This window comes from Durio zibethinus, chromosome 6 (assembly GCF_047325235.1).
Source record: "Durio zibethinus cultivar Kanyao isolate XHJ-2024 chromosome 6, ASM4732523v1, whole genome shotgun sequence".
Lineage (NCBI taxonomy): Eukaryota > Viridiplantae > Streptophyta > Magnoliopsida > Malvales > Malvaceae > Durio > Durio zibethinus.
This window is the reverse complement of record NC_143167.1, coordinates 27,829,574-27,847,486: the sequence shown is the minus strand read 5'-3', so window position 1 is coordinate 27,847,486 and position 17,913 is coordinate 27,829,574. Positions and strand designations below refer to the sequence as shown.

General features: G+C 31.6%; 2 protein-coding genes and 1 pseudogene across 3 annotated transcripts; 2 read left to right on the top strand and 1 right to left on the bottom strand.

Annotated features, from left to right (window-relative positions):
* Positions 1-832: 832 nt before the first annotated feature.
* On the top strand, positions 833-2,597 carry LOC149518535 (uncharacterized). Its single transcript, XM_089763359.1, has one exon. The coding sequence runs from the start codon at positions 1,259-1,261 to the stop codon at positions 2,435-2,437; it is 1,179 nt and encodes a 392-aa protein (XP_089619485.1). The 5' UTR covers positions 833-1,258; the 3' UTR covers positions 2,438-2,597.
* A 2,292-nt stretch (positions 2,598-4,889) lies between these two features.
* Positions 4,890-8,986, bottom strand: LOC111284806 (translocase of chloroplast 90, chloroplastic-like). 2 transcript variants are annotated; one of them, XM_022873768.2, is made up of 3 exons: positions 8,797-8,986; positions 8,342-8,551; positions 4,890-7,600 (listed from the first exon to the last, which is right to left on the bottom strand). In XM_022873768.2, the coding sequence occupies exons 2-3, from the start codon at positions 8,472-8,474 to the stop codon at positions 5,307-5,309; spliced, it is 2,427 nt and encodes an 808-aa protein (XP_022729503.1). In that variant the 5' UTR covers positions 8,475-8,551; positions 8,797-8,986; the 3' UTR covers positions 4,890-5,306. The 2 variants fall into 2 exon arrangements, with proteins under 2 accessions (XP_022729503.1, XP_022729502.1); XM_022873767.2 differs by having other exon boundaries at positions 8,342-8,479.
* Positions 8,987-12,781: 3,795 nt separating this feature from the next.
* LOC111284412 (uncharacterized) lies at positions 12,782-16,010 on the top strand (annotated as a pseudogene).
* The last annotated feature ends 1,903 nt before the right edge of the window (positions 16,011-17,913 follow it).

The window sequence follows — 17,913 nt, the reverse complement described above, 5'->3', positions numbered from 1 at the left end:
TTGTCGGTTTTGGTTTTGGTTGAGACTGTAGAACTCTTGGCATCACTTTTTATAGATGTCGTTAGTGTTTTTACCTGTTAAAAAAATTAACTAAAAAAAAAAAAAAAAACTCGAATTTGAAAAAATCAAATCCACTCGTAATGTTTAGCTATTGTAAATTGTAATAATGTTATAATTAATTATTTTAAAGTAGCCTATAAAATCAATATTTTAAATTCAGATTTAATTTAATTAGTTCATTAATTATTTCAAAAAATATATATTTAATAAATTAAAATTTTTAAAAAAATATAGATTTAAAATTAAATTTTAGTATTTATATTTTTTTTATTTTAAATTACAATCTCATTTATAAAAAAATTAATATTCACACCCATATATTAGCAATATTTATTTAAAGTGAGCAAAAAAATTTTGAAAATATTACAGTGAATTAAAAAAATTTATAAAATTTATCAATAAATTAGATTTGTCTACGTGGGTCAAGCCTCACTTGAGCTGCGCTTTAGACATGGATTTTAGGTATGCTTGAGTTTTATTTTATTATTAAAAAAAATTTAAATTTATATATTAAATATATTAATATAAAAATATGTTTTTTATATTTTAATATTTTTAAATTGTGACAAAATCTATTAAATTGGATTTGAGAGTGTGAAAGTTTTGCTTGATAAAAAAATATAAAAAATTTATTAATATAATAAAATTACAAAATAAAAAGTAAAACAAACTTGTTAACAGACTATTTGAATTAATGATAAATACAAATATTTTATGTTAAAATAATCAAGTTAGATTTTTTTTAAAGTCAAAATAAAAAAAAAATGAAGAGAGAAATTACTTAATGTTACGTACGGGGAACATTTTCCCTTGAAGAAATTGGGTGAAAGAACTCCAAGTCAAAAACATGTACATCAAAGAAGCATTAAAAAATAACAAAGAAAGGAAAGATAAAGCATTATTAATTGAAGTAGGTACCTCCTAACAAATGTTAAACAAAATTCTAAATACTCGACGGATTTTGACTAAAAAGTCTAAAATATCATACAAAAAAGTAATAATAAAAAGGATTCATGCTTTATATGGAAATCTTTTAAAAAATGGTTGCCATATTTTCCCAACAAGCCGCTGGTCGTTTGAGCTCGTTTCTCAGAGCTATCTCTGCTGCTTCCAACGAACCATTCCCCCTAGGAAAACAGTCTTTCTTTTTCTTTGTTTATATATAAGTTAAAAAGAACCATCCGTTTCTGGAGCAGCAATGGAAGACCCATCATGCAACGAAGATAACGCAGGAGTTCTAAAGGTTCTCGAAGCTCTAAAACAAGCTTCCCACGAGCTACAAGTTCATCCAATTCACCACTCGTCTGATTCCAACTCATCCGCTATTAAAGTTCTCCTCGAGCTGGAAAGCGAGTCGGATTCAATCCTCTCCAAAGACCCGCATCTTTCTAGTCTTTCCCAATACCTCGCTGACCTCAGAACTCTCGTCGAAACCCTTGAACGTACTTGTGGTTTTGGCCTCAGGAGCTTCTTGACTCGCCGAGTCTCGACTTACTCCATATCCCGAGTCGCCAGTTCGATTGAGTCCGAGATTCAAGCCTGGATCGACCGTGAGAGCATCGAGAGCTTGATAAAGGGTTTAAAAGAGTCATGGAAGAACGAAGATGAGTTGGTTCGCGTACTTACTCAGTTCGAAGACCGAGTCTCACAAGGGTTTAATCGCGAGTTACAGAATTTAGTCCTAAATTCCAAAGCTTTTTCGGTTTTACAATCGGTCCTTTGCGAACCGAATTGTTCAAAACGGATAAGGAAAAATGCAGCGTTTTGTATAGCCGCTTTGATTCGATTCAACAAGGATGTTTTTGTCGGGCAAGTGAGTATGGGAAGTACAATTCACGCTCTTTTGGACATGAGATCAACCCATTGTGTGAAAGTTTTGTGTGATTTAATTAAGTTTATTAAATCCCCGTTCGTTGATGAGATAGTCTGCAATGGTGAAATTTCCAAGATTTTAATTTTATTGGAATCCAAGAATTTGGACATGAAAGTTTTGGCTTTGGATTGCATTCTTGAAATTGGTTACTTCGGACGCAAGGAAGCTGTAGAAGAAATGCTTAAAGGAGGGTTGATTCAGAAACTCGTGGAGTTGCAAAGGTCAAAACTTGGTGGGGATTTGATTGAGATGGGAAAGCTTGGTGATGAGAAAAAGGAGAGTGAGAGGACAAGAGAGAAGAGAGAAAATAAGTTTTTAGAGAATCATCCATTTGCAAGATGTGTGGAAAGATTTGCTGCGCAATTGGAGGTTGGGGAAGGGTTGAGACAAAGAGAGAAAAGAGCTTTTAAGCAAGAGACTTTGGAGAAAGTTAGGGAAGCATCTGTTGATGATGCCGAGGCTGCTACTATTATTGCTGAGGTTTTGTGGGGGTCTTCACCTTGATCATGTTTTGTAACATGAATTCAGGGTTGAAAAAACAAAAGTAATTATTTGGTTTTTTTTCAGTGATTGATAGTGAATTTTTTGGTTTGGTATATAGAAAATTGTATAATTAACTGTTTATAGAAATTAAATTCTTCATTCTATGTCCTGTTTGTCTTTTTTTTTTCTTCCATCATTTGGCTAGGTTTGCTCTGAGAAAGAAAATTTGTGTCAAACTGGGATTTGGGAAGCATATTCTTTTTTATTTTCTTTTTGGTGTGTACAAATTTGAAACTGCAATCATTTGAACCAGAATTATGGAGTGTGGATGGCCATCACGTTAGGAAATTAAATGTGGGTGAGCTGTGGCCATAATGAATTTGCCCATTATCACATCATCTGATAAGAGGCTTTTTGAGGTAAAAGCTTCATTACTTTCTGCAGCATTTCTCAAATTTCAATCACAGAGTGGTTTTATAACTTGTTATTAAGTTACCACTTTGTACTTTTTCATATAAAAATTTGGTGTTGCTGCCTCCAAAGGGGTTTTGCAAGAATCATTGCTTGGTATAATACTTTTTAGTATGAATTAAAAACAAAAAAGCAAAAAAATGAACCTTTTGTTATACTCAAGTTGCTTAAAAAATTTATAATAAAATTCAGATTTAATTTAATTAATTCATCTAATTATTTTTAAAAAGTGATATTCGTTTAATCTTGAACTTAAATCTCGAAATCTGCAATAAAGAAGCGTTCTGAGTTTATGCTGCGAATAAGTCATATTTTAGTCAGACTCCTTGTGTAATAGTTATACTGTAGCTGAATCTGATGCCCTAAACACTTGCGTTTCCTGTACATCTGTGCCTATATCACTACAAGCTGTCGATTCCTCCTTTCAATCTTCCACAATAAAGGTAAACATTTCCAATTCTTTGAGATTTGTGTGAACAAGGTGGTTCGGATTCTTTAGGAAGACAGTAAGTTTTGGAGATTACGTCACTGCTATTTTTAATGTTGGGAAGAGATAAATCTTTTGTAAGATGGATTCACAGTGAATTTCACTTCGATGGTGCATATCTCTATCGAATCACCATTTCTCCTTGACCTCGGGTGCTTCAAGTAGAAACTATGAGGAACAGTCGAATTTCAACACAACTATTAAATTGGGGTTGGTTCATTCTCATTAAAGCCTCGAATTTCCTGAAAGTTCAAGACTGATATCAGTATTTGGTAAAATGACGAAATTTGTCTGTCATTCATGGGACCCTGAATTTATTGATCATGTGGTGGGTGCATAAAATTTCTTGGAAAGATGCCCACACTGAGCTGCAGATTTAACCCTTTTCGGTCGTTCTGCAACTTGTTATTCAACTAGAAGAAAGAAAAAGGAAAATTTGTTAATTTCTAGAACTTTTAGATTAAGTTGAAAAATCTTGGCAACTGATTACTGTTAGGGATGTTCAAAATTTGGTTTCAATTGCATTTGTTGATTAAATTCATTTAATTCAATTAATTATAAAATTATTTTTGATTGATTATTGAAAATAATTTTTTTAAAAATTTAATTTTAAATTAATTTGATTCAAAAATTAAATTAATTAAATCAATAAAAATTTTAATTGATATATAATAAAATTCATATATAAAATTTTAAAAAAAAGAACCATTTCAGTTTATAAGTTTATAGAGTTTTTAATTTAATAATTTAATATTATAATATTTTTTAGTGAATAATTTTATTTAATTTTTTTTTAAATATAAAAATTTTAAAATGTAAAATATAATTTTGATATAATATATTTAATTATTCAATTAATCAAAAAATTAATATTAATTTTGATGGTTAATTTTTAAAATTGAAAAAATTAATTTAATTAATAAAAATAAAACAACATAATTTAATTTTTAAAGAATGATCACCCTTAATTGCTGCTACCATGTCAATTTGGTCTGAAACTCATTCAAGTTCTTTTCCATGGATCAGATTCCACGTGCACAACAGCACAAACCAAAAAGAGTCAAAACAATGCCAAAATGGCCGAATTGCCAACGTCAACTAGGGCCTAAAAGGAAGTAAGGTGACACCATGATTTGATTTTTAAGAGGACGTGGAGTAGAATGCCATGGATAAGATCAGGACGTCCTCCTTTTTAACTCGCCACCTTGATAAACAGGGGACAATTTGGAGAAGCGCCCCGGTTTTTTGAGTCAATGGAATGTTGATATACGTGGACGGTGGTGTGGAGTGGGCAAATTGAAGTTGTTTCCAGAAGAAGCTTATGGTCCATTTATTACAGTTAATGAACAGTTGTCTCCTGTTTGTTCTTTGTTCTCTGACTGGCTTCCACTCTTTCCCATTGCATGTTCAGGTAAAGTGAATCTAACGTCCCCTCCAAATTCAGGAAGAACACAGCTTAGTAGTAATGGGACGGATCACATTTTAATAAGTAAATCAAACATGAAAAGGTTCACCTAGTAAAAGATATCACTTCGAAAATTTATATATCGCAATTTAACACAACAAAATGTAGCTCCACAACATTTAACTCGTTAGACCAAAATGAAAAGAAAAAAAAAAAAAAGAGAAGTTTGGTCAACCTTTTACAACTATTTAGCTTTATTCCATGAATCACAAAAAAACTCATTTCCCATGAATTCCTGTACGATCATTGGCTTGATTGACAATAGCGTCAACAGCCACGGTCGGCACCTCTACTGGGTACTCAAATGCAATCGATTCCTCAGGATAGTGGCGTTACCATGGGGACAAACATCCAATACTTGAGTCTTTCCTCCTACATACCTGAATTAAGGCATCCAACAATCTGAGACGATATCTAGAATGACCTGAAAAATCCTGCATAATATATCATCTGTTTGGATGAAAAGACTATTCCATATATAGTCTGCTTTCTTGACTACGCTTTCCCTCCAATGCTCCAATGTCTCTATTTTCAGTGGGCCTTCTACGCAAAAGGGCCTTAAATATTGAAAAGACAGCGACCAGTGCAATCTCCACATGCTCAGAGCTACTCATCTTCACACAAACTTGCCCCATTTTCTGGCTATTTACATTGCCATTAACAGACAGCTTCATGCCTCGTATTGGCCTGAACTCGGACTGGAAACCACCACCAAGTACTGTCTCTTTATTGAAGGAAAGAGCTGTCATAGTCAGGCTAACGCTATCATTTCTCACAGGGTAGTCCCTCCCTCTAAAAGTAGCTTCAAAACTCCCACCATATGCCACTTGTCCAGAACCCTCCATTCGCCCAGCATTCGTAACAAACTTCATTCTCTTCCCTAACAATATGGTATCCTCAAGCTTAGCACCAACATAATATTTGTTTCCAAATGATGTCAGAGAGACTCCACAATCCATGACGTTGTGCTCGAGGCTCCTTAGCTTTGCATTGCTATGGAAATTATACATAAGATCTTTACCAGTAGACTGAAGATCAAGTCCTACAGAATAAGTAGGCCCCAGAGGATCTACATATGCTGCCGCACATTCAGATTGAATACTGAAATCACGCTTGTCCTTATTCATTTGTCCTGTAATTGAAGCAAAAACATTCTTTTTCACTTCCAAAACTGTTTCCAAGTTTATTCCATCAAATCCAACATCATGATCCCATCCATGGGGATCAAGAACAGGTCTCACAAGCCATTGGTCATTTGTAACAAGGCAGCGAAATCTATGTACTGGGCAATCTGAGTCAAAACTTGGAGGGACTGCCATATCTGGCAATGGTACAGCTTCTGGAGATACCTTGTCATCATCATCATCACCACCTTCAAAGCTTTTCTCTTTGGAGAGTTTGCTTTCCTTCCGTCTCAGGCACTCTTCCTTCAACTGTTTCTTCAAATAAAGAGTCTCTCTGTATTCCAGTTCATCAAGATAGGCTTTTTTCTGGGGTTTAGTCAATTTTTTAAATTGAGACTTTGTCAGGATTCGAATTGAAGGCAATTGATCATACTCCTCTTCTTCTGCATCCGAGACCAGAACCTCATCAATTTCATTTTCTGGTTCAGCTGGATTTGATACTGACCGATGATGTAGAAAAGATGAGAGAAGATGAGGCAGGGAAGGCAATCGATTGTTACTTAATGGTCCTAGCTCAATGCTGTTTTGAAATTCCAAGAGGGTGTTGGCATCACCAAGAACCTTTGTACAAATGCATAATAACAAGAATTGAGATTTCCAAACCTGTCCATTTGGAAGTATATTTTCCCCCATGAAATTTCTTTTGCACCGAGGGTCATTCTCTACTAAAAGTACAGGGTTTTCAAGCCTCGAGTCAGATACTGTCTGGTGTATATATTGCTGCACCAAATCAGTGCAATGGTTAACATAAGATTCATAACTGACAGGATACCCATTGGGTCCTTCTGGAAGAGTAGGAGAAGAATGTGTCATGACAAGGATGGTGTTAAACCAAATGGCACTACCAAAAACTTCAGTCATAAGCTTCAAAAGGGGGAAATCACTATAACCCATGTTGATGAGGTCAAGCCTTTCAAAATATAAAACAACATCAGGAGGAGATCTTCTAATGAACCTCTTCACAGACAGCATAATCTTCCTATTTCTTCTCACATTGCTTGTAGATGAAGGCAAGAAACCAGGGGTATCAATGAATGTTACTTTAATCCCATTAACAGTTCCCATGACCTCTTGAATGCAATCAGTGGCAGGCTGAAATGCATTGGTCTTAGTTTTAGGTTCATCAAAGATAGAATTTATGGTTGCACTCTTGCCAACGCCTGTTTTGCCAAGGACAAGTATTTTAATAGAGAAATCTAATTCTGGCACCCCAGATGCCTCCTGTTCTCTTGCTATTGTTTTGGCTCTCTCGTTTCTTAAGTTCACTCTTTTTAAATCTGATTCCCCTGCTCGTATCAAAGTTGCTAGATGCATCCTATATAAAACTTTTGCCACCAGAAGGTTGTCTTGTGATTGCCCCAACCGTTGGAGAAGACGCAAGAGCTTAATCTGGAGATCCTCAATCTTTGCCAGTGGATCCATCTTTTTTCTATTAGTACTATTTTGTGACAGATTAGAATCTTCAACTAGGATTTGCTGCTTCGACGTATAAAGGTCATTATCATGAATATTACCAGAAGAGTATGATGTATCAGGGGGCACCGACAATGCTACTGAACCGGAACTGTGAGATGAACCTAATGAGATAGAAGACAATATGCCCTGTTGGTTACAGAATTTACATAATCTACCCAGAATATATTTTATTCCATAACAATCCACTTCTTTAGAATCATAAAAGGTTATAAGATGAACTTAATGAGAGACCCAGGGTACACCTATAGTCATAGAGGTATTGTCAATTTCCACGTCAAAAGATTACCCAAAGCATTATAAATAAAGAATTGATTCTAAGTAGAGAAACTTCTAAATATTAATCTGCCTAGTAATCTGTGAAATAGGCAGCTCCACAGAGTATCATATCACATTTTTGTTTATGTCCCTTTTTTGCAGTTTGCCAATTTCAGTGAAGATAAGCAACCTTATTTTTCTCGTTGTTTCATTTGTTTCAATACACTTCTTCTTCGTTCAATTTAATACTTTTGTGTATCAGCAAACTGGTTAATGTCAATAAAACAGCTACCAGTAAGCAAATTTCTGTCTATGTAAGATCACTCTGCCAAGTCCTAAGGTCAAGCATTTAGCAATGTAGTTTAGAATATCCCTTGAAACTAGCTTATCTGAAAGACAAATAAAACTTTTACATTTCCAAAGGATGAATTATAGAGCTATCCAATGACATCACAACTTTATCTACAGATTACATCCACTTGCCCAAATTTTACTCCATGGAATTCGGTGAACTTAATAGGTCATTTGGACTAAGAGGGCCAAAAGTAGTGTACTAAACATATGCAAAAAAGGGGAGAAGCTGATACCTTGATCACCAGATTCTAACTCCTGAGACGAAGGAGCCCGGGGAAAGAAGCCACCACTGCCGGACAGTGGTCTAGACGAGGCCAACGGGTTGGATAGTACCTGAGTGAAAACCCAGTCTCTAATTCCCTTCATCGTCGCTGAAATTTGACCAAAAACGGCTCAGCTTATTGCTTATGCCATGCCTCATGCTAATAAAATTTCATTACAAGCTGGTAATAGCATGAAAAAACCCTCACCATAAATCATAAGCTTAAATCAAAGAATACTCATTTCCATCTATTTTTAAAAAATACCAATCCATTCAAGTATATTTATATCAGTCAAAATTATGGAATAAATTCAATTGATATTATAAATTAAAGAAAAAAACAGTATAAAAAATTTTATCACAGCAATTAATTCTTACTGAAATGTCAATAAAAGAGGGGAAATAGAGGTAGGGTTGACTTCATACCTTAAATGAAAAATAAATTGAGCTCTAAATCCACCCCAAAAAAAGAAAAAAAGAAAATCTCCTGACAGCAAGCATCAAATGGAAAGCAATCGAATTCGAACCGGATTGTGATTCGCAGAGGCAGCTCTGAGATGGTGGCGTCGGGCTTTTTTCATTTCATTTTAATTTGATTTGTAATTTTTTATGTAATATGGAAATAAAAGGAATCTTTTTTATGTAAAGACACGAGAAGGAGCCGTGCAAAAAAAATTACAGGCTGTGAGAGGAGGAAAAATTAGATAAGAGAGACAGACTGAAAATTGCACACGTTTTTGTTTCTTTCTTCAATCGATGCGATGCGATATTGTTCGCGGATTTCCGCCCTAGGCGCCTTTTTGGGGCGTCGGTAATCGAGTAAAGCGGGAACTATCATAGTCCACCACATTGACTTTGTGAGGGCCGTAGGTTGATCGTAAAATTCGTACGTGGCAGAGTTGAGTGGTGGTGGATTTATCTTGCAACTTATGTGATACACCACATGAATGTTATTTATGAAAAAATGTCGTTGGTACTGGACTGTTTTTTTTAATGATTAAATAGAAAAAAGATAAAATCATCAAAATAAAATCAGTTTAAAATGTTGAAGCTTCAAATAATATAATTCAATAATTAAAAAATGAAGTAAAACCGTAATAAAATGTTCTGGAATGATAGAATCCTTTGTTATATATATATATATTTGAAAACGAATAACTCTATTTTATCTAACCAAAAATAAACTGATTTTTTGTACTTCATTAAAATTATCATATTAATTTTTATATTTTTATCATAAACAATTAAGTCTTTAATAAGTTATATATAATCAATTACGATAATTGGGATAATATTTTATTTAATCCTTGAACCATTGTAATTTATTAGATTTGGTATTTAAATTAAAAAAAAATTACTAAATAGATATGTAAACTCTTAAATCATATATTAATTTAGTTTAAAAGTTAATTTCATTAAAAAAGTTATTGACTTAACCATTTTAACTAGTAAAAAGCCATCATCCGAGTACAAAATGACACGTGAACTTAAGTTATTACTTGCAAATCATGCTTATATAGTCATATATTTAAAAAAAAAATGAATCAATAAAAAAAATTAATTCTCCTTTAAATTGTACACTCCAAATTTAATACCCATGCCATTCCCAAATTGGAAGAACGCTCGAAAATTTTAACAAAATTGAAACTTGTGAATTCAAAGCTATAAAGTTGTAAAATTGAAGCTATTATTGGTACCTTTATGAAATCAACGACAAATGAACTAATCGATCATTATCATTCATTATTATAATTAGATGTGTAAATGATATATTAGTACTCGTAAACTATTCGGATTCGATTCGAAAAAAATTCGAATTCTGTTCGATTATTATCGAGTTAAGTTCGAACTCGAATAGCTCGACTTATCGATCAAGTCGAATTCGAGTATTCTTATATCCAACTCGAATAGCTCGCGAGCCTAATCGAGCTTTTATATTTAAATATATTTTTATTATTTTAATTAATAAAATATTTAGAGTCCGAGTTCGAACATGAATAATCAAACTCTTATCGAGTATACGAATCAAACTTATTTTTACATATTAATCGAGCTTAATCGAGTAAGCTCAAATAGTTCGAATTCGATCACGAATCGAGCTTGAGCTTGAAAAATAAAATTCGATCGAGCTCGAATCGAATATCGAATCCCGAGTTGTGAGTCGAGCTCAAGCTCAAACTTCTCACTATTCAGCTCGATTCGGTTCGATTACACCCCTAATCTCAACCTTACTTCACCCATAAAAAACCACCATTGTCAAGATCCCATCTCAACAACTGAATCAACCCAACAACCAAAAAATCGAAACCTAAACTCATCACCATCACATACAACTCAAGCAATCATCAACCATCGAGATTGTGTCTCGTTCATAGCTAAAACAAAACATTAACAAATATTACCTCTAATATCAACACTCCATCTAGACATGTAAAAAAAATATACAAAAAAACTACATCCTCAAAAAGAGAACATTAAACAGCAGTTGAACAAAAAAAAAAATTAACACTGAAATTAAGATTTAGGTTTGGGTGTTTAGGATGGTTTTTAGACTAGATCTTTGGAGAGTACGAGGGCTTTGAGGAAAAAAAAACAACATAATAAAATATAAGAGCCATCGAAGAAGAGAAAACTGACGATAAAAAATTTTGACCAAATCTGTAAGGTCAGATATAGACTTTTAGGGGTTGTTTTTTGAAAAAAAAAAAAACTAAAGTCGGAATGTGAAAAAAGAGGTCGAAAAGAATATGTAGGTGAAATCTGGGTTTATATCGGTACTGACGATTGGTGACTGGCACAATGACAAGCCAACAATTTCTGGGTTTAGGAATGGCCAATGTTATTGGGGATTAAGGTTTAAAGTTTTTTTAAAAGAAAACATTTTAAATGAATTTTAAAAAAAAGTTGTATTTTATCAAAAATTTTTTTTAATTTTTAGATTTTTTTTTGAAAACTTTCTTTTAATACTGACACGGCATTAATAATGTGATGCTAATCAGATTTTTTTAACACATGTCAATATTTTAATAAATATTTATATTACATCAACATTTAGGATTAACTGTGCTAACGGATATAGTAAATTAACACACATAAATATAGTTTAACTTTTTTATATTTTTTGAAAACTTTCTTTTAATACTAATATGGCATTAATGATGTGATATTGATTGAATTTTTTTTATACGTATCAATATTTTATTGGATGTTTGTACCACATCAACATTTAAGATTAACGGTGTTAATGATTGGAGTAAATTAACACATAAAAATATAATTTAGGTATTTGATTAAATTTTTTTTTTTGTTTAAGTGCCAAATCCAACAAAATATAATAGTTTAGAGATCAAATGAGATATTATCCCAAAAAAATTTTAACCACCGTAATTCTTTCTACTAATTGTTACAAATTAACACATACTTAGCATTTTTAGGAATGTGTTAAAATTTTAAAAAAGAATATTTAGTCTAGTTTATTTATTTAGTTGTTATTAGTAGTAACATTTATTTATTTATTTTGTTGAAGTCATTAACATAAACAAATTAAAATCATATTCAAGTATTACATATAAGAAATCAATTAGTTAAATAGACAAATTATAATTTAATAAATTTAGGCTATGCTTGACACATAAGATTAGTTAAAAGATAGGATATTAATTATACTATCATATGTTTGTTATATATTTAAATAAAAGGATTGTATTATTAAAAAGATTAGATATCCTTTACCATAGGATAAACTTATCTTTTGGAAAAATAGGAGATTATTTTGAATCTATAATATTAAACTTACAAGTTTTATTATATTCTTAAAAATTATATCAATAATCTAAATTATATAAATTTTTAAGAAAAATAATTTTAATCAATAAATAAATTATTCTATTTTAATCTTTACACACAGTAATATATGATAGGATGATATTATTTAATCTAATTTTATTCATAATATTATTTTATTCAATCATATTATAATTTTATATATCAAACATAATATTAATATAAAATAAAATTAGATTGAATTCATGTATAGTGGAATATTGAGTTTTGAATTTGAAAAGCTTCTAACTTTTAAGATCTCCTTTTCATTATTATTATTTTTTTAAGAGAAAAGAGATGAGAATAATGAGATTTGAATTCTCATTTTACACGTTTTTTTATAATTTTTTTAATTATTAAATCAAGAAGATAAAAACTCCTTTCAGCATCTCATCAATCGATTTTTTTAATCTAAGCAAATGGTTAATAACATTATCATAAACTTGAGTTTTTAATTCAAAATGCATTCCTTTTTATCTTCAAATTAATTTCTGAGTGACGAATGATATTGAGCTAATAGTGTGAAACTACATGAAAAGAACATATTAAAAACACATAAATTAATAGCATAAGAAGTTTAAAAATATAAATGGTTTTGAATTTCTTAAGGTATAGGATATATATAATACTCTCCGATTCTTCTTTTGCTTACTTGGGCGCAGCCAGGCCTGTTCTTAGGTAGGCTGACTTGACGATCAGCCTTTGGCTTACCACTTTAATTCTGGCTTGTGGAAAAAGGCTTTTATCAACAGGCACCAGCAGTCTTCAGAACACCTACGGGGCAATCGCAAGTTCCCTAATCATAAGATGATCAATAAAAAAACACTTGATGTCAAAGCATATCTCTTGACTTTATTATCTTTTACAACTTGTTTTCTTTCTCTTTCGGTATGGGATTGATTTTTGCTGACTAATTTCCTAGGTTACAAACAATTTTAGTTGTGTTGTTTCTTTTTTTATTTTTTTCTTTTGGTTGGATCCGAATCTTTCAATTTACTCTAGCCTGGAATTAAAGTATATATTTGGTTCTGGTAGAAACGTCAGAGAGAGTAGTAGTATGGACTTAAATCATTCAGGTGATGAAGAAAGTCCAAAGAGACTGAAAAAACAAGAATCAGAAGATCACAAGCTAGTGCCTATACTGACCAGTTTTATCAAAGTGGGAATTACCCCAGAATTTATGGCAATAATGGGATTCTTCCTGGTTGGTTGGATTGCCCTTCAGTTGGTCAAGAATTTTTAGACTGCATTATTCCTTCCAAGGTCTTTTAAACAAGTGATTCAGTGGGCGGAAAATTCGGGCGGAAAGCTCAGTTTGGTAATTGATTTGACAAATACTTGTCGTTACTATTCAGCTTCAGACCTGAAACAAAAGGGGATTGAGCATTTTAATATCAGATGCAAGGGGCGGGATGCTGTGCCTGATAACTCCTCTGTAAATAGTTTAGTGCACGAGGTATCGAAATTCTTTTCTCGTAAGAGGAAAGACTCGAAGAATTATGTTCTTGTTCATTGAACATATGGGCATAAGCGAACTGGGTTTATGATTGTTCACTATCTAATGCGTTTTCAACCATTGATGTCTGTCAGTCAGGCAATTGAAATATTTGCTCAAGCACGAAGTCCTGGAATCTATAAGACTGATTATATTGATGCTTTATATGCATTTTATAATGAAACAAAGCCTGGAATGTTTGCCCGTCCACCTCTTCAGTGGAAGAATTCTCCTGAACTACATCTCAGTGGAGGTCCAAATGCAGCATTGAATGAGAATCATAAACAGGATGCAGAGGTAGTGATGACAAATGATGATGATATATCATATTAAATCACTTCGAGAATCCTGCTACAAGATGTTGAACCAAAATGACATGGGAAGTTTCCAGGATCAAACCTAGTTTTTCTCGATAGGACAATTTACAACTTTGGAGGCAGCATTACTATTATGCCATATGGAAAGCTTATGGGACACGGTATATGATGCTAATAACTCTAGATGGATGTTTTAAATTGATTGGAGTTTTAAATTCCGAAGAGTCCAGATAAGATCGACTCCTCATTTTACACTGCCTGATGGAGAGATGGTAATTGATACTTCGCCAGGCTCACAAAATAGGGAAAGAAGATACCTCATGTATGATATCATTCTTTGAGAGATGGAATATGCTCGAGAAAGAAGTGACTGAGCCTCGAAATAAGGATGGCAAGAATATTTGCCAAAGCAGAAATTCTTGTTACAGATATGATCTGGAATCTTTCAGGGTGAGGAGAAAAGATTTTTGGTTGCTTTCTACCTTGCAAAGATATTAAAGGAATTTATCCCAAAGCTTTCTCATGAAGCAGATTGTCTTATTTTTCAGGGCCGAGATGATCCTTACATTCCTTGAACTCGTGAAGGTCTTCTTAATTGGAAATCTGCTGAAATGAACTCAGTTGACTTCCTATTTTGAGATGGGTGTCGATGATGATGGTCAGAAACCTTTCCTTCAAGAACGTGGGAGAAGGAAGCTGATGGAAGGGCATAGAGTTGAATGAGATGGTTCAAATCCTTGTTCATAGTCAGGGATGATCATTGAAAGTTCTTGGGACAGCTACAAACTGGCATGGGTCCATATGCAGAAGAGAATTGATAAATCGACTCCCAAGCAACACTTAGAGGAAGACGATGAGAAGCATAAGGGACAACATCACAGCGGACAGTGTATTAAAGGATATTGATGAGATCATTTGTTTGCCGACGTATATATATCCTGATAATCGCCTGCACGCAAAATCAGGTTGAATTATATATATTTTTTTCAATTACTAGAAATTGAGGTAATCTGATGCCGAATGTGCTAGTCGTTTCAAGATTTCATTTGGCAGAAGTTGGTCATACATCTAGCTTTAGTCCTCCCAATTTTTCCCTGTTGGTAACTAGCTTCTATAAAATAGTTAAAATCTCCCAAAGAATTGTAAACAATACATTAAAAACCAGGCCTGCTTTTCTCAAAATCTACACAAAAGCAACAGTAGGATTATTTTTTCATAGAAAAGCAAACTCTAAGAGTCCTGTCTCTGGCCAGGCCAATGCTAATCCGTCAAATCCAAATCAAAAGATAAACAGCCCAAAAGAACTATACTTGTGACAAAAGACAAGCCCAGCAGAAGCAAAGCAACAAGCCTCAAAGGAAAGGAAGGAACATCCCAAATTAATTGAGTGACACCACATGGTCAAAGCGAGGCAATGACAGACCAACATGTAAACCTTAACGATGTGAGAAAAGCTAGATAGAGATTGCCCTGAACAAATTCTGACATGAAGGGCTTCCTATATGGTTCATATCTTCTTGGTAATTCTTTACTCTTTATAATAAATATTAAATGAAGAATCCATAGTTTAATTTAATTGATTTATATAATATTTTTAAGAAATGATATTCAATAAATTTGAAATCAAAATCTCAATATTATAAAAAAATGATTAAAAGGAAACAGAAATTGAAGTTCAAAAAGCATACATACTGCATTGATATAAATTAAACTGTTTGGTTGGAATAGATTAAAAAACCAAAACTCATACTAGTTGAGAGAAACACGACATCAACACTTACAAGTCCCTAAGGAATCAAACTTATTTTTCTTTTTGAAAGTAAAACAATTTTACACACCAACATATATAAGTCTATATCCCACTATCCCTTTCACCTAGTTTCTTACTCCTGTTGACTGCTATATATTTCTATCTATGATCAACTAATCAAATAACCATCAATTACCCATAGTATTAATTTTAATGTAATACCTTTTCTAAAAAAAAAATTAATCTAATATCTTATCTATTTATCTGATATCCACTGCATAAAAAATATATTAAAAAAACAAGAACCACTGAACATGAAATCTATGTCTTTTTATGATCATGTCTTTGTAAATTGTTAATTATATGTGTTTGGATTTGGAATCTTTCCATGTTATTCCAACATTCTCCATTAACAGTAAGATAAGATTAGCGAAATATGAAAGCAAGAAGCATAATCGAATTTTAACACGCAAACGACTGATGTTGATATGCCTCACGTCAACTACGCAATATTTCATGAAATGAGAGACTTTGATATATGCTGTGTCTCATCATCACATTGTTGACAAACCTTTGCTTTTCTTTTTTTTTTTCCCCATAGATTTGCACTATATTTTTTCCTGAAGCCAACTTGACAAAAGGTGACAGATGACATGGAGGGCTTTGGTTCCATATGTTCTTACATAATTTTCAAAACCTAAATTATATGCAAATGAAAAATCAGATATAATTTTTTATAAAATAGATCACAACATGAAAATATGAGAATGAATTATATATGTTGAGTTTAAATTTTAGATTTATTAAATATAATTTTTTTTAAATAATTATATGAATAAATTGAATTTCATTGAATTAAATTCTGAATTAAAAAAATTAAACTTTTCAGCTTCAAAGAGTAAATAAAAAAACAGCTGCAAAACAAAGTTCACAATTCACATTCTTTGTCAATCCTTATTTATTGGACAATGAATATACTAATATATTAAATTTACAAGAAGCATGAAATTCTACTTTCCTAATTAATCTGTCAGACAGTTTACATTTCTTTTCTCCTATGTTTGATGTTATATATTACAAGGTTAAATCTATGACTATATGGTTTAAAGTTTTGTACTTTTTCATTTAAATATTATCCATTATCTTTTTCTTTTTCTTTTTTTTTTGAATTAAACTTGGTTTGATTGATGCTTTTGTTTTTTCTTACAAAATACTTAATACTAATGTGATAGTTAAGAGTAGGGTTCTACTATTCACAAAAAAAACAAAAAAAAAGTTATACTAAATAGGCTGAATTAAATTTAGGCATGTAAATTGGCTAAAAAATAGGTTAGGGAATGGGGAAAAAAATCCCTTTTGATAGGAAATCAAGTGAAATCAATGCATGACAATTTTGGGAAAAGGCTAAGTGGCTGACATGTAAGTTTTGCAAATTTTTTTTCTTTAACTTTATTATCATAATAAAGCTAGATTTAAACCCGTATGACTCATAAGTGATAATTTTATTTAATAATAAATTTTAAATAAAGTAAAACAAAAATTTTAAATACTAATAGTTGATTAATAATATCAACAAATTAAAAGTAATTACACCAAAAAATTTTGAATTAGTAATAATGTTTATTTAATCTATAAACATCTTAAAATAAAAGGCAATAAAAATAAAATCAATTAAAATTTTAAGAGATGATTATACATACAAATATTTGAATATATGAGTAGCAAATTCCTTTTTTATTTGAATTTGTAATTGAATTTTACAAATAATTAGAAATTTTTACCAAATTCAAGTCAAAATTTATAATATCATTGAAAGTTAAATGTTATCAAATAAATCAATTTGGACATATGATAATAAAAAGATATGTAATACTAAATTAGACTATCGTATGAAAAAAAAATGATAGATCAACTACAAAATTAGATAATTTTTATTATATATACTATTATTTAAAAATTAGAGTATTATTTAATAGAAAAACATTAACTTATTTTATTTTAAGAAATGTTATATTTATAATTTTGATAAAAAATTATTTTTTGATGATAAAAAAAATTATTTGTATTTTCATAAAAAAATTAAACTTATTAGCCTCAATATATATAATTCTAATAATTTATGATGCATACTTAACTCTTTTTTGCCAATTGTATATTTC

Coding starts and splice junctions, on each gene's coding strand:
- LOC111284806 (XM_022873768.2), bottom strand. CDS start 8,474: ATGAAGGGAATTAGAGACTGGGTTTTCACTCAGGTACTATCCAACCCG. Junction 7,601..8,341: donor GTTAGAATCTGGTGATCAAG/GTATCAGCTTCT, acceptor CTATCTCATTAG/GTTCATCTCACAGTTCCGGT.
- LOC149518535 (XM_089763359.1), top strand. CDS start 1,259: ATGGAAGACCCATCATGCAACGAAGATAACGCAGGAGTTCTAAAGGTT.